At 38.4% G+C, this 15,975-nt stretch overlaps 2 protein-coding genes across 3 annotated transcripts in view; both read right to left on the bottom strand.

Moving 5' to 3' along the window:
- Nucleotides 1–361: 361 nt before the first annotated feature.
- Nucleotides 362–9,984, bottom strand: LOC122825215 (solute carrier family 22 member 2-like). Of its 2 annotated transcripts, none has more exons than XM_044106420.1 (11): nt 6,922–9,984; nt 6,110–6,213; nt 5,866–6,020; nt 4,793–4,961; nt 3,883–3,997; nt 3,705–3,805; nt 2,759–2,973; nt 2,139–2,247; nt 1,948–2,060; nt 1,394–1,493; nt 362–624 (listed from the first exon to the last, which is right to left on the bottom strand). In XM_044106420.1, the coding sequence occupies exons 1-11, from the start codon at nt 7,321–7,323 to the stop codon at nt 531–533; spliced, it is 1,677 nt and encodes a 558-aa protein (XP_043962355.1). In that variant the 5' UTR covers nt 7,324–9,984; the 3' UTR covers nt 362–530. The 2 variants fall into 2 exon arrangements, with proteins under 2 accessions (XP_043962355.1, XP_043962356.1); XM_044106421.1 differs by having other exon boundaries at nt 5,866–5,918.
- Nucleotides 9,985–10,128: 144 nt separating this feature from the next.
- igf2r (insulin-like growth factor 2 receptor) overlaps nt 10,129–15,975 on the bottom strand; it is a 39,852-nt gene continuing 34,005 nt past the window's right edge. The window contains exons 43-51 of the mRNA XM_044106419.1: nt 15,729–15,865; nt 15,477–15,594; nt 14,643–14,789; nt 13,745–13,929; nt 13,078–13,264; nt 12,864–13,001; nt 12,150–12,219; nt 11,809–12,075; nt 10,129–11,274 (exon numbers count right to left, since the gene is read on the bottom strand). Of these exons, the coding sequence (XP_043962354.1) occupies nt 11,152–11,274; nt 11,809–12,075; nt 12,150–12,219; nt 12,864–13,001; nt 13,078–13,264; nt 13,745–13,929; nt 14,643–14,789; nt 15,477–15,594; nt 15,729–15,865 (1,372 nt within the window). The 3' untranslated portion in view covers nt 10,129–11,151. The remainder of the gene's footprint in view (nt 11,275–11,808; nt 12,076–12,149; nt 12,220–12,863; nt 13,002–13,077; nt 13,265–13,744; nt 13,930–14,642; nt 14,790–15,476; nt 15,595–15,728; nt 15,866–15,975) is intronic.

The raw sequence follows: 15,975 nt of genomic DNA, 5'->3' as shown, positions 1-15,975 counted from the left end.
TATACTTTTATGTATTTCATTTTAATCTCAAAATGGGAAGCAGCAAAACTTCCTCATTGTTTTTTTCTTCTTCATAGAAATAAATATAACTTTTCTCCACATAAACAACAAACCAGAAACAATATATAGACAATAAATTCTGAACTTTAGCTGGATAAAGGCGAGCTACTGTGAACTAATGAAAGTTCATAAACAATATAGTTTGAACATGAAATCATGAAGTAAAAACTTCAGTTTTCTGCTCCGATATGTTTCAGCTGCATGATTATCGCCCCCTGCTGGCCATAAGACGTCACGTCAGATCAGTAAAACTACTAAAACTTTTTACCGCTCAACAAAAACACTCAATACTCCAGTTTATTTAGAATAAAACTCTTTAATAATTTAATACTGCAGCCAAACAGCAGAAAACATAAAAGCAGATTCATCTTGGCTCTAACTTCTGTGAATATGTGAATAATACAGCAACAATATAAGTTTTAATGAATCCAAACAAATAAAAACAGAGCTGAGGAAGAGAAATAAATAAATCAGACAGCTGCTGGTTGTTTGCAGGACGACACGTTGCTGTTGGGCAGCAGGTTGGCCAGCTGCTGGCTCTCCAGCATCGTCTGTTCCTTCATCCTGCACACAAACATCATGCATGGAAAAAACGTCGTTCACCGACGACTGCAACAACTAGCAAACAAAACTGAAACTGATTAGCTAATTTATACAATAGAAAATTCTAATTTTACCTTAGTTCACTTCAGGAAAACAGGTAATAAACACAATCTTTTAAATATTTTGCTACATATGGTTAAAATTGACAACAGAGATTTAGCCAGGCTAAGAAAAAATTAATAAAATAAAATAACGAGAACTACGAGAAGTCATAGTATTGTGAAAAAAACTTGTACAAGAATAAAGTCATAATATTACAAGAATAAAGACGAAAAATTATGAAAACTGACAACAAAAAGAGTATTAGAGAGACAATAAAACAATAGATAAAATTAGAATAAACCTGTATGAGAATAAAGTCATTATATTGTGTGTTTATTCTTACATGTCTTTATTTTTCATAATATTACAACTTTATTCTTGTACGACTTTATTTTATGTCTTTATAAATGTACTTTTATTTCTTTCACTATTTCTTGGCCTAGCCCCAATACTCGGCTGTAAAAAACAGATTATTGTGGAAGTTTAGTTTCAATCTTTATTTTTTAGTAAAAAGTAATGTCTCCCCCTGCTGGCTAGTAGGTAAAATGCATGCTCAGAAATCATAAATATTGGTTTTACTTTTAGACTCCGTTTCTTTTCCTCAGTTTGATTCTTTAATCTACATCCATGAATGAAACTGGACAGGTGCATTTAAAAATATTCTCTTTTTTTGAGGCATGCAGCTCACCTCCCAGGAAACTCAATATCGTCGATGGTGTCAGGCAGCGGCACACCTCTGGTTTCTGGAAGAAGGAGAACTAAACCACCAGCCACGAAGGCCAAGCATCCTGCAGAGCAAATGATAAACTCAGCTTTTATAATCATGTTTACGTCTCATTTCCCCTTGCAGTCACTCAGTGGAGTATTGATGCAGTTCCTTAAATATCCACTATGACCTCACATTTCCACAAACGTTTGGAGTGACACTACTTTGCTTTAACACCACAACATATAAAACAATCTAAAATAGTTTTATTTAAACTTATTAGACGCTATTATGTTGTGGTTGGTGAATATTTGCGTCCCCAGAAGTAGAAACACTGATTAGTTGATATAATTTACAGGCCTGATTTTGGACCAGACAGTGGAAACGCACACAAGATACAGACAAGGGAAACTAAAAGAACTATAAAAAATGAAATTAAGAGGAAAACTGTTCTGGTTTACATTGATCCATCCATCCATACATTTTCTAACACTCTTAAATGACACAGCAGGCTATTTAAAAAACTAAGAGCACACCAAAAATGATGAGTGGGAGCTCAAGCCAGATGATAGCCAGTCTGTAGAGCAGGAAAGGAGCGACAATGCCCCCAACGTCACACAGGGTGGAACAAACCGACACGCCGAAGTTCCTAGAAAGACAACAACAAGTCTGAGATTTAAAATGCTTCTTAACCGAAATATACAAACAATCAAAGAAAGAGTCTTACCGGACAAATGTTGGGTAGAGTTCAGTGTTTACGAAAACGACCATCTCAAAGGCCATGGTGATGCCCAGCCGACCGACGCAGGCCACCACAGTCTTAAACCAGAACATGCCTGAGAGAGTCGAGGAAAAATAAACTGTTAACTGCTCAAAGACTTGGAGTAATGCATTTAGTTTTCACAGCTGATGCTTCGATATACTCAGTTCGATTGGGGATCAAAATTTAAACATTTGTTACATTTTCAGCTCGGTACGGTTAGCTATGTGTCAAACAAAGTTAACCCTATGAAAACCAGGTCCACCTCCTCGCCTGTGGGGGCGCTGCATCAAGAACCACTGAAGGAAACAAAACGAAAACTTCTGAATGTTAAACAAAATGGAGTGGCAACAGATTTTAACGGATGTAGGATTTCTCTTTTGTCTTTGGTGAAAGACCACGAGCCATTTCTCCCACTAGAGATCCATCGACCGAACTGAGACCGAGGTTTGTAGGCGCACCAGAGTTCGCTTTAGAGTCCAATTACACATTCACACCTCCCCAAACGAGCCAGACATTTTAGAGTTAAATGAAAGTGGACCAAACAGGGCTGGTGTGAATGCTTCAGTTTCTCCTGAGAGCCTCACTGTCAGGGATGAAGGCTGTGATGAAGCAGGAGGCGGCGGCCACGATGTTGGCGGTGGCGAATGGGAGGCGGCGGCCGATTCGCTCGATGGTGAAGAGGATGAGGAAGGCGGCAGGGAACTCCACCAGCCCGGAGATCAGGAAGTCGATGTAGACGTTTCCTCCCAGAATCCCCAACCGCATGATCAACCCCTGGTAGACGACTGCACTGGTGAACCTGGAGGCACGCAGACACAGAAGCCTTAGAAACACATTTTTGGGATTAACAGAACAATAGAAGCATTAAAATTGTACCCTAACATTTGAAACTGTGTCAAAGTCAAGCTAAAATCAAATCCAGAAAGATTCTCTTCAGCCTGGGAATGAAAGGGTTAAAGGTTGTTTTTTTTTACATATTTTGCTATAAAACAGATCATCTGTGAAAATATCAGTCTCTTCCACCTCTTACCTGAGCTGATATTTCTGTCTGAAGAAATGCAATATTCCTGGTCAAAAACAACCAATCAGAGCGAGGAGGAAGGTCACAACGCCATCAATCAACCTCATGTACTTGTTGCTACCATAATTAGTGGCTATGCTAACTAGTCTTACCATTCACAACAAGCTCTGCTGACAATGAAAAACTGAATCAGCCATGATTGGCAGCGCTAAGACCCGCCTCCTGGCTCTGATTGGTTGTTTCTAGTTAGCGCTATGAGATAGAACAGGAGCTCAGTTTTTTCACAGATTTTCTATCTCATACCACATTGTTATAACAGAGTCACTTTGAACAAATTATTGATTTAAAACAAGCTCCTATATCTGCCTGAAAAGTTACATGTAAGTTAGTTTTGTCTTGTTTCAAATTTACTAAGATATCTGCACTGGAATCTAGATGAACAAAACTTTTGTTTTTCAACAACTGGGGGAAAACCAGCATTTGCGTGGAGTTTTAAGAGAAAAGCTCACCAGTTGAAGCTGAGAATAAGCGTGTGTTTTCTCATTTTTGGAGTTCTGATCAGGTCCATAAAGGAGGCGGTGGAGGAATCAGCGTTATCATCCGACAGCGTCTATAAAACACAAACATTCAGGAGTTTCACACGCCGGGTTTTCTGTGTCCAAACTGAGGAGGAGAGGTGAGTTTTACCTCAATCATCTTGGACAGAGTCTCCCTGTTTTCCTTCGCCATGTCTTTGGTGATCTTCACAGCTTTGGACTTCCTGTTCTGAGACAGCAGCCATCTTGGAGATTCAGGGATGAACCTTAGAGGTAAAAACAACGACAGAAATCAGGAATCTTCCACAAATCCCAGTTTTTCACCTGAGAGTATATCTAAAGCCGTGTTTCCAAACCCTGGTCCTCAAGACACACTGTCCTGCAAGTTTTAGAGGTTTCCCTGCTTTAAAGTGCCTGATTCAACAAATACCTGTTAATCTGTCATTAATTGAAATCAGTTGGATTGAAAAGCAAGGAAATACCTAAAACATGCAGGCAGTGAGCCTTGAGGACCAGGGTTGGGAAACACTGATCTAAAGTATGAGCTAATTTAGAAATATTTTCAAGAAATTTCACAGCATATTGATGGTAAATATGACTTTCTATCAAGTAACGTTGAGGGAGCAGAAGTAAGAAATGCTGCCACCTGCAGGTGGGATTTAGTAGTCCATTTTGACAATTTTTTCTGAAAATGTCTCCACTATCGCTTGGATTTCTGTAACTGCAGAATCATAAAAACCTGGAGGGAATGATTGATGTAATTTGGCAGCAAACAAAAACTTTTGCAAGCCAATTTTGAAAAAAACTCACATTTTTTGATAAAATGTTTTTCCACTAGGATGAGGTGTTTGGTTTTTTTTTGGTTTTTTTTTGTGGTGTATCAAAATTAGTGTATTTTGCAAAACTGCAAAGGAAAGTTTTTTTGTTTTTTTTTGTAAATCACACTTATCATGTGATCAACAGGCTACGGAAGAGGATTACGGCCAAAAATAACAAAATTTTTCTTTGTTCACTAAAGAAGTTCACTGTTTACTCATCAGTGAGGCATTCAGGTGTCTCACCAGTAGTAGGACAGGAAGAGGATGTAGGGGACGGTGATGACGACCTGCAGCCAGCGCCAGTCCGTGATGAAGTAGGCGAGCAAAGGGAGGATGAGGATGCCAACACTGAAGAACATCTGGTAAATAACTCCCACCGTCCGTCTGAACTCCACCCCAACGATCTCTGTGACTGAAGTACAAACATTTTGTTAACTACACGGATTTAATTTATTTTTATTTATGTAGAACAATAATGACTTTATTAGAACTGAAAAATCACTTGATGTTTGTTTTGTACAGATGTGTTCAATTGTATATTGGAAAGGAAAAAAAGGAGAAAATTTCCACCAAAAAACTCTGATTTTGAAATTAATCCCAGAAAGTTTCTAGAAAAAAAACTATTTTTGAGCTCCATAAGATGAAAATTTACAAGAAAAAAAAAACTATAATTTTGTTTTACAAAAATAAATTTGAGATCTCAGAAATTTTCTACAAAAACATAGAAATAACTGAGTTTGAAAAGTTGAAAATTTACCCCAAAAAATTTTTTCTTTGTAATTTTTAGATTAACGTAAAAAATTTTCTAGGAAAAAAAAAAATTCTGAGCTCAAGAAATCATAAATTTGCTAGAAAACTTTGGAAGCTTTGCTCAGCTTCCAGAGTCAAAAATTATTCACTTTTGTGAATCTCCTAATTTTTTCTCACACATTTTCAACTTCAAGTCCAAATTTTCTCATTTCTTTCTGGGTTTTTTTCCCCTACCAATTTTTTGACTTTTCAAACTCAGAAATTTCCAAAATTTTTCTACAAAATTCTCAGTTTTTTTGGAACTTTATCACATTATTTTGTGGTACTGCTGTGATAATAAAAGTGATAAAAGCTACTTTATATATATTTTATGACTGTATGCCTGTTACTGTAAACCACAGAAGTCAAAGCACCACAAACACATTCTGGACAGTTTTAACAGTTTTTAAACATCATTAATTAGAATTTATTGTGACAACAATAAATCAAAATCTTCTCATGATAAGAAATTTATCATAATAACTGATAAACGATATGATTTGGATGTTATATAAAAAGATTCTCACTGAGTACGTATCCCGCCACCCATCCTCCTTTCACTCCAAACCCGTACAAAGTCCTGAAAACCAGTAAAGAAATGTAGTTGGGAGCCACGGCCACCAGGATGCCGGCGATCCCGTTCAGCACGTTGGACATGAGGAAGCTCACTTTCCTCCCAAACCTGCAGAGACACAAACATTTACTGGGAAATGATCCCAAACTTCGACGTCGTCCTGCTGTTTAAACTCAGAGCAGAGAAAACAAACCAACCTGTCGGCCAGGTAACCGATGGCGATGCTGCCGATCAGGAAGCCGACGTTCAGCGTGGCCTGGTACAGATCCACCAGCCACCCGTCTGAACACACCAGGTCAAACTGGAGACAAAATCAGGGTGAAACATGAAATAATTAACATTTTATTATCATTAAACAGAATATTATTAACCTGTCAGAAATATCAGTCTTGGCCAATAATCTCCTGCAAAATTTTTTTTTTATCTCAGTGGGATTTTCTTGGTGAAACAAAAGTTAACAAAATAAAATAAAAATAAATAAATGAGACTACAAACTTTTGGAAACCACAGAACTACATTACATTGATTTCAGAAATTTTAAAGAAAAAGAAAAAAGAATTTCTGAGCTTCAAAGGTAAAAAAAATAAATAATAAATAACATTGGAAAAATGAAAAATGAAAATTTAAGTGGAAAAAAAAACAAGGAACTTTTCTGGGTTTGAAATATCTAAATTTTATGACTTTTCAAACTGAAAAGTTTCCAAATTTGTTTCCTCCAAAATTTCTGCGATGAATTTCAGAATGTTCAATTTCTCAAACTCAGAAATGTCCTTTTTCTATAAATGAAATTTACTCTGTCTTCATAGTTTTGTCTTATTTCAATTGGTCAAAGATTTACACTTGAAAATAGACCAACCTGGTAAGATTTTGTGTTTTTGCAGTGAAAACCAATTTTCTCCTGCAAACTTTCCTCTGGCAGAAATTTTGATCCTTCACCAAATGCAATAAAAATAGAACATTTTTATTTTCTATCAACTCAAACTCAACTTTGAGTCTCAACTTTCCTCACCTCGGTGACGAACGACTTCCTCCCGTCATAGTCGTACTCCCAGCCCTCGGTGCAGCCGGCCGTGGGGGTTGCGCTCCTGTCAGTCTCCCGTGGATCGCAGCTGCTTTCCGTCACGTTCCAGTCCATTTCGAAGCGCAAACAGCTACTGGGCTGCAGAACCCCGGTGATGTTGACCAGCGGCGCCGTCAGCCTGCGACTCTCCTCCCGGCTCCATCCGCAGGCCTCCCTCCGCTGCACCGCCGCCGAGTCCCGGCACCAGTGATCCGGGGTGAAGCCCTGGAACACGATGCCCACGTACACGCCAGCCCACGGCATGGACACCATGCACAGCAGGGCGAAGACCCGCTTCTGGCAGCGCCCGAACTTCCCCGCTTCCTCCAAGATGTCGTCAAAAGTGGCCATGAGTTTTGCCTCCAAGCAGCTGATCTGTATGCCGGACCTCTCGCTGCACACCGACCATTCAAACTGCGGGCCCAGTTCGGCCCAGTTGGGCTTTTAACGGGACCAACTGGAGCAAAGGTCCACTGAAATGCGTCTGTTCTTCGCATGCTGTGCAGCAGAGCATGAAAACATTTGCTGTGATTTTTTTCAGACGTCAGACGAACAGTTAGAAGTTGGCGCAAAGCCTGCATGAATTTCTCAAAGCTTCGTTAACATAATTACATCTGACGGAGCAGCTTGATGCAACCAGTTAAAGTTTAAATAGTGCACATTTAAACCCGCTCAGGTCTGAATTAATTCAGACTAGCTCGCATCGTCTCAGACAAGTCTGAAAAGTGTTTCTATGGAAAGAAATTGGGGCCATACAGTTTGTTCAAAAGAACAAACAAACAAAAAACAACTTCTGTTCAGTTTCAAAATAGATTTGAAACTGAAAAAAATAAAAATAAAAATCAGACTGGAAAAAGAAAAACAAAGATTTTACATTAAAAAGTTATCTTGAAATTGACAAGTTTGAAACTGAAAAACAGATTTGAAATTGGAAAAGGTAAACTGAATAAAAAGATGATACTCAAAAATATTTTGACACTGAAAAGATTTGAAACAGGAAAAACTATTTTGTAATTTTAAGAAATTTGAAAAAAACAATTAAATTGAAGATTTGAAACTGAAAAACATCTTCAACACAATTTTTCTGTTTCCAATCTTTTTTTTTATTTCAAATCTCTAAAATACACTTTATGGCCCCAATTTAGCTCCATAGAACCTGAAAAAGAAAACTTGATTTCAGAAACAGTTTTGAACACTTAACAGTTTTACATCCTTTTTACAGTTTTAAAACTTCTTCAGTTTCAATTGTTTTTTCTGTTGCACAAAATTTATGGCCCAAATTTAGCTCCATAAAAAGTTCAATAATGTAAAAAAAAAAAAAAAAAAAAAAAAATCGAAGGAATATTTCATAGAAACTGTCATCAGGATGAGATGAAACTTCAACAACAGAGTGCAGATCTCTTATTTATTCAAATAATGTATTATTCTTCACATCAATCTTTAGTTTTTAAATAAGAAAACTGAGAAAAAGCTGCAAACAGAGAACATAATTCAGACCAACTCAAACATAACGAACCCCATAAGTACCGAATCATCATCCCAGGGGGGTTTTTCTAGTTTATGTCACAGTTTTCTCTTAACTCCAGATTTCATCCTGAAAGTTTCCCGGATGAGAAAGTTCAGGAGAACGTTTACGACAGAACAGTCCCATGCAGAGGAGAAAAGGACGCAACAGAAAACGGAAAAAAGTTACAAAATTCCCAAAACAACAGTTCAAACCAGAATTCAATAACAAGTGACTGAACTGGGGCTGTTTTTTTTTCTTTTATTTTACATTGATGTAACTCCAAATCAACAGTTTAATAATTTAATTTCATCTTCAAACCCTTTGATAAATAATCTGAAATCATGTTGAGGAAAACCCACACATCATCTCTCTCTCCCATGATGAAATCTGATTTTTAAAATGAGATACTAGTGATCTAAATGATAAAAACAGGAGCGCTGACGTGTTTGTTTTTGGTCAACTCATCCATAAAAACACCGTCAGACTCTAAAAATGAAAGAGCTTGACATAATGGTTACCTACAGAAGCTTGAATACTCCAGTTAGTCTAATCCTAAAGAAATTTCTCTCATAATTTGCACTTAAAATATAGATTTTTTTTGTCACATTCTAAGACTTTGTTCCAGTGTATTTTACAGGAAGTGACAAAGTCTCAAATAGATTGTATTTAGGTAGATGATAGTAATAAATGCAGCTTAACAATAAATTTTGTTTCCATTTATCAGGTTTTTTCAAGTGTTTTGAAGATCAAGAAGAAGAATTTTGTATTTTTTTAGAGGAGAAGATAAACTCCTTCTTTAGGGGTGTAGCAGTACATGTGATTGTCCCAAATCCCTCAAACTACGACAGAAAGAGCATAAAGTATGGAAAGCTGAGTTGGGAAAAAATGAAAATCCAATCTAAAGCTCTCCACACCAAAGCAATGCAAAGATCGCATCAGCTAATAATGACAGATGTTTGTTTAATTTATTTTGAAACATTTAGAGCTTTTGGTAACCAATGGTTACAAAGGAGAGCATGTTGGGAGTATGGCAAGCCAAATGGTCATATAATCAAGCACTTTGTTGTGCCTGGTTGTATCTAACATTACTAAACCTTTAATAAGTAACAAGGCTCCTAAATAAAGTTTGTTTTCTGTTTGAATTGAGGTTTTTGTTTCTGTGCTAAACCCAGATCAACCCTGACATGTGGTTTATTTGTACTGCTACACCCAATTCCTGTTTCTGATCAAAGCTGGAAACTGCAAAAAACACAAAATCTTACCAAATATTTATGTCTAAATTCTAGTCCAAATATTTGAAAAAGTTCTAGTTCCATCGGTAGATTATATCTGCAAGTGGATTTATAACACGGGAAAAATGTTGTCATAAGTGATATAAAAGCACTTTCATCAATGTTATGGAATTATTGATTTACGCCGATATCTTTCTGAAAAGTTACGTGTAAGTTAGTTTCAAGTACACTAAAGTATCTGTACTGGAAATTAGACAAAACTTGGTCAGGTTTTGTGCTTTTGCAGTGGAAACTGACTTTTTTTGGACAAGCAAAAGTTTTTGCATCAATTTCAGTTCAGATTTAGATGTTCATTATCATTTATTTATTTTAGCAAAACTGAAATAAATTAAGTTAGATTTGCAAAACATTTAAAACTCTTGTTTGACCTGTTTTTAATTTGATCATTTTGCGGGAGCTGCTACTTTTCTTAAATTCAGTAGCGTAAATTGGACAAAATATAAGAGGATGTTCAAGAAAATATGAACCATTTTAAATCCTGGAATTACTCAAAACTAGAACATCTGAGCACTGATTCATTGGCAAACCAAGCTGCCCAAATACGGCGTAAAGAACACTGCAGATTGGTTTCATCTCTCACACCAAACAGATACTGATGCAAGTTAAATCCTGCACGTTTTTGGCCAACTGTGAACTCTGACACTGAAAAATCTAAAACATTTTGGAGCAGAAACATCAGCAAGACCTGCAAACCAAAGTTGAGTCTATAACATACAAGAGCAGGAAAAAAATCTAGATTAGTGACTGAAATATGGCTTCCAATCTCCAGTTTCCCTTCAGTCGACCGTCCATTCCCACTTCAGGCTGTCGTACAGAAAATCGGTTAAATAATCATAAAATAAACGTGTGTGCGACACACCAAAGAGGTCGAGAAACAAAAAACAAAACACGATCGTCCATTTACAAAAAAAATCTGTTCGACGGACAAAATCATCAAGGAAGGCATCAAACTTTCTTTTTAAGGGGAAAGAAAGAACAAAACCTGCTCTGCTAGCAGCTGTAAACAGTGTCTTCGTCCCTTAATAACGTTTCACCAGCTTCCCAACACGTTCCTAAAGAAAAACCTAACAAATGTTGTGCTGATTTCATCAAAGTGCTAAATTAATGGCACGACCTTATTCCAAACTGAAAAATAAAAATAAAGAGTTGTGGTTTTCTCAGAGGAACGTGTGCAATCAGGGTTTAATTGAGAGACGCAGGTACTAAAGGCCTGAAGAACAGTTTTAAATAATAAACCTCTCAATAAGTTAAAATCAACACCGGCAGTCCGAGTCTGAATCGGCCGAGAAAAGGCGCCGCGGAGGGAAAGAAAAGCAATCTGTTGGTTTTGCTGCTGCCGTCTTGGAGACATTCACTGAGAGAAGAGTTCAGGCGGTGACATCACACCCTGAGGAGATCCTCGTCGCTGTCGTCGTCCTCACGCTTCCGGCTGCGAGGTTTGCTGCTCTTCCTCGCCCGGTCCGCCTCCTCCAACAAGCCCACCAGGTCTTCATCACTCTCCTCCTGAAATAAAGAACAAAAAGCACGCTGTGAGGCTTTGGAGACGATAAATTATCCCAGAAACTATTGTGATCAACAATCATATTCTAAACTGACTAAGCAAGTATAAACAAAAACCAATTTTACTGGTTGATAAACTGTCACAGAAATTACAGTAAAAAACGATGCAATTCTTGTTTTGAGTCTAGATATTAATATCTGCATCAGTTCCAATGTTGGAAAGAAAAATCTAGATTGGGTATCGGTGACAATGTGTCCAATCCATAAAGGCAGATCTATTCATTCTAATTCTATGCTTTGTGCTCTGAGTGATGCCATCCTTTATTTATTTTGCATTATATTGCAGAACTGGCAAATAAATTTATATCTATATTTTAAATCAACTCCATTGTTTCTCTGTATTTGTCATTCTACCTTGCAATGGATAATAAAATAATCCATTTTATTATTTGCACATAAATAAAATGGATTATGGAGTTTTTGTAAACAAAATTTGAGTTTAAAACAAATGACCGATCGACCGGCGTGACCTCTGACCTGCAGGACGGAGCTGCGCTGAGTCCTGGACGCCGCCGAAGGTTTCAGCACTCTGACGCCCGGGACGCTCAGCACCTCGTCCTCGCTGTCGTCGTCCTGCTCGTCCAGAGAGAACGAGCGCAGCCCGTCCGTGTTCACCGGCTTGGTCCTGATGTGGCCGTTGCTATGGTTACTCCTCCCGTGGTGCGAGGAGGAAGACAGAGGGGCTTCCAGCTCCTCCATCAGCCACTCCATCTCCTCCTCACCGCCTTCCTCATCTGTGTTGACCTGGGGGTCAAAGGGCGGATTTAGCAGCAGCAAACTGAAAACTCCTGCGTTCTCTGAAGGCGGGAAGAACGAACCTTTGAATATTTATACGAGACTTGATTTCCTCTCTTGCAGCAGCCGGCGACCTTCTGCATCACGAGCTCCCTGGAAGGAAATGAAGAAACAAAAACTGATTTTTTCTTTGGCTGATTTCACACCTGTCAGTCTCATAATCAAATGTTGCAACCAAAGTTGTAACATTTGTTTAATTTTCATTTTGTACAGTTTGCTTTCACAAAGTCAAAGCAAACTGATTGAAAATAACATTCCCCTCCTCGCCTGTGGGGGCGCTGCATGAAAACCTCTGAAGAAAACACTTTTGACTCCAAAATCACTTTAGAATGGAATCTTGGCGTCAAAAATCTAACTTCACTCAAATTGTGAGTTCGAAAACGGTTCCCAGCCCAGGTATTTACCCAGAATTCCCTGTTCTGTCAACCGTTTTCTGCTTTTCTAGCAGTCTCTGGTTCACTTGGCGTTCCCATCAGCATTCAAACTGCGCCAGAGTTCACTTCAACGCAACAGAGACTGAGGGTTGTAGGCGGACCAGAGTTCATGAGCTCAACTACACATTCACACCTACAGAACAGCGAATATTTAAAATAATAAAAGTTTTTTTTGTTTTTTAGATGCAGTGTTGGCTTTTAAATCCTCAGATTATCTGTTTACATTTTCGCTTTCAATAAACAAACTGGACTTCCTAGACAATCGATCTGCAGTTTGAGTAAGACGGACTGAACAGGACGTACCTTCGTTCTCTTTTGTGCAGCAGATATCCCAGCAGACAGACGACCAGAACCACAAGCAGGAGGGTCAGCATTATTCCCAACGTCTGGCTGCGGCGGGAAGAATCGATGTCGCCGTCCGACGTCTGACGATCGACGGTTCTGCAGAGAATCGACCTCCGTTTGAGTAAAACCTCTAAAACGCTTGAAGGCGTGACGTCAGGAGACGTTTACTCACATCAGCCCACACACGGCCTCTGTGTGCCACACAAACAGGTACTGGCAGTCGTCCGTCTCCAGCAGGAACTCTGGGATGCCGACGCCGACCGACGGGTTGCAGTAGAACGTGATGGTGGAATAAACGGTTCTGTTCTCCTCGTTGTGGCACTTGGAGTCCGAGGGAACGATAACGTCCAGGTTTCCTCCTGGAGACGCCAAGCAAAGACCTTAGGCCTGACATTTAAAGACTTTTTAATCTTTGCTAGTTACTTGTTGTTTGCTTTATACATTCATCTGAAAGACCAAAAATTCCTCAAGATTTTCACAGATGTTTAATTAAAACTTGTTCTGATTCGGAGTTCGTCTCTTCGTTTTCTAGTAACTGTTCTGGCGTTTGAAGCAGGTTGATCAAAATGCCTCTGACAGTTTCTTTTTTTTTTTTTTTTTTCAAACTTATCAGAACTTGAAATTCTTGGCAGCCTTCACTTCTCCTGATTTTTGACCCTTCAGTTTTTGATTTGGGCCGGATCCAAAGTTGAACACCTTTATTTTAGACAAACTTTGCAATGCTGAGTGTTAAAGAAGCTAATCACAATGCTAACAGGATTAGCATGTATGCGGCTGATCCGAGAGGAACCAGCTTTTCTACAACAACCGCAGGTTTTGGTGTGAACCACGTAAATTACCGTTGATGTAGTACTTGGCCTTGTCAGAGGAGCCAATCTTGCGCCTGTAGTTTGTGTTCAGCTGCACCTGGCAGATGTTTGCTCCAAGGCACTTGGGCAGGGAGTTGTTGGTGATGCCGGACAGCTGGATGTGGTAGATGTAACGGTCGCCGTTGGTACGGATGTCGCCAGATGCCTGATGTGCTCTGACACAGAAATAAATAGTTTTCACGTTTAATTTTGGGCTGAAACTAATGACTGTTCTAGAATTTGATTAATCGAATAAAAACAATTGGAACATTTTTCATCTAATTCTTTTTTTAAACGGTGCTAGAAATTCATAAAAAAAGATGCAATAAACCATTTAATTCCTTTACCAAATAAGAAAATAAACATTTTATTGCAGAAAATAAAATAACATTTCGGCATTCCCTTAGTGCACATTTGATGCTAAAAATACTTTAATTTCATTTATATCGAACATCAACATGTGAAAAGCTTTTTGCTCGACTCATCCAAACGGTGTAAAGTTCTGTTGATTAACTTTTGGATTCACTAAATAGCTTAATAAGAGATTTATTTTTAACACAGTGCCACTAGAAATGTTTATAGTTTTGGCTGAATTATCGCTCAGACTATTATTCTTTCAGTAAACAGCATTTTATAAGTCTGTATATTCCACTTAATGATTAACTGATTACCAATTAGTTGATGATGATTTCAATAATTGATTAATTACGATCGTTTCAGATTTTACAATAAAACTATCAATTCAGAGCAGATGTTTGAGGTTATCCTAATTAGTTTGGTGAAGAAGTTCTTGAATGAAAACTGGGATTGTGGCTGAAAACTTTTATCTCTGTTGCACAGCAGGTTGGTTTCTGTAATATAAACATTAATATGACTCTGTATGGGCTACCTGGTGTAGAGTTCTCCCAGGTTCAGACTGGTTCCGGTGTCGGGAACCTTTATCATCCCGTTCTCGATATGGACCTCCTTCGGCTTCACAGCGCAGGCAAGGAGAGTCTCCCAGCCAATCAGGAACTCACAGGTTGCCGTGTCGACCCTGTTCCACGCACAGAACAGAAACCATCATGGACGACTTCACAGAGTCGCTTTCATATTTACACTGAATGAAGGCGAAACTTCAGACACGGTGAGGAAACATCAGGTGAAAGTGAAACTTTATGATGAAATTATTCAGTTTTAGTTAATAACATCCTGAAAATAAAATATGAGATAAATTCTGAGCTAAAGAGAAGAGAGAATTTATTTTATAATGTTCATAAACACTTTAATGCAAAGGATTAAAGGAGTCAAGGAAGGAAAGGAAAGAAGGAAAAAAGAAGACATTTTACAGAAGAAAAGGAAACAAGAAAGGGAGGACATGTAATATTTTAGAGAAGATATAAAGAGAAAGAAACAGAGAAAGAGAGAAAAAAGAAAGAAAACAATAAAGAAACCAATAAATGAAGAAAGGACAGGATAGGAGAAAGGCAGGAAACAGAACGACACAAAAAAAGGAGAGAATAAGGAAATAAGTTTGTGTGTGAGGAAGAGATGAAAGTCATGAAGAAGGAAGGAAATATAAATCACTGCCTGCAGCATCACATGTGGAAACTAAGATAACAAATCAACCCCTTAATGTAGCAAAACAAAAATATTTTCCTTAAAAAATGAATTAGTGTGACATTTGTAATGTCTGACTATTTTCCAGGTGAGACATTTAAGATCTGTGTTTGTTGTGTTTCACCTGAGGAGTGACGGGTGACCCACAGTGGAGCCGCAGCTCAGCTGGATCACCGTTTTGGCCTTCAAACTGTTTCCACACACATTGTCTCCGTCTGAATAGTTCACGTTTATCTTTCCATCTGTGGAGGAACAAAAACCCGATGAAAAGGCTCGAAATTTACACGCAAAACAGCCGAACCTGTGGTTCAAAAACTACTTTTAAAAGTTTCTGTTGAGGGAAAATATTTCCTGCTATAATCTGTGTGTTTCCTACCAGAGTAGCTCATTTTCTGGGTGTAAGCCCAACCCAGAGTCTCAGTCTGTCCGGATTTGGAGTGTCGACACACCGTCGCCCCCGTTGGACAGCTGGTCAGCCCACCATAGATTCCCTGACACAGGTTGAAGTAATACCTGCAGGAAGGGATCCACATTTAAACGCACCATTTATCAATCAGACTTAAAACATTTAAGAACGTATTTTGAATCATAAAAAATCTAAGGCAGTTAGCTTCTGCCTTTGT

The sequence above is a fragment of the Gambusia affinis genome, linkage group LG22, assembly GCF_019740435.1.
Source record: "Gambusia affinis linkage group LG22, SWU_Gaff_1.0, whole genome shotgun sequence".
NCBI classification, from domain to species: Eukaryota; Metazoa; Chordata; class Actinopteri; order Cyprinodontiformes; family Poeciliidae; genus Gambusia; species Gambusia affinis.
Note: the sequence above shows the minus strand (reverse complement) of the source record. Positions and strands in the feature narration are given on the sequence as shown.

Excerpts from the sequence above, each read along its gene's own strand:
- LOC122825215 (XM_044106420.1), bottom strand. The coding sequence starts at position 7,323 with ATGGCCACTTTTGACGACATCTTGGAGGAAGCGGGGAAGTTCGGGCGC. Across the intron at positions 6,214-6,921 it reads GGAAGTCGTTCGTCACCGAG|TTTGACCTGGTGTGTTCAGA; the intron begins GTGAGGAAAGTT and ends TTTTGTCTCCAG. Across the intron at positions 2,248-2,758 it reads CACAGCCTTCATCCCTGACA|GCATGTTCTGGTTTAAGACT; the intron begins GTGAGGCTCTCA and ends CGACTCTCTCAG.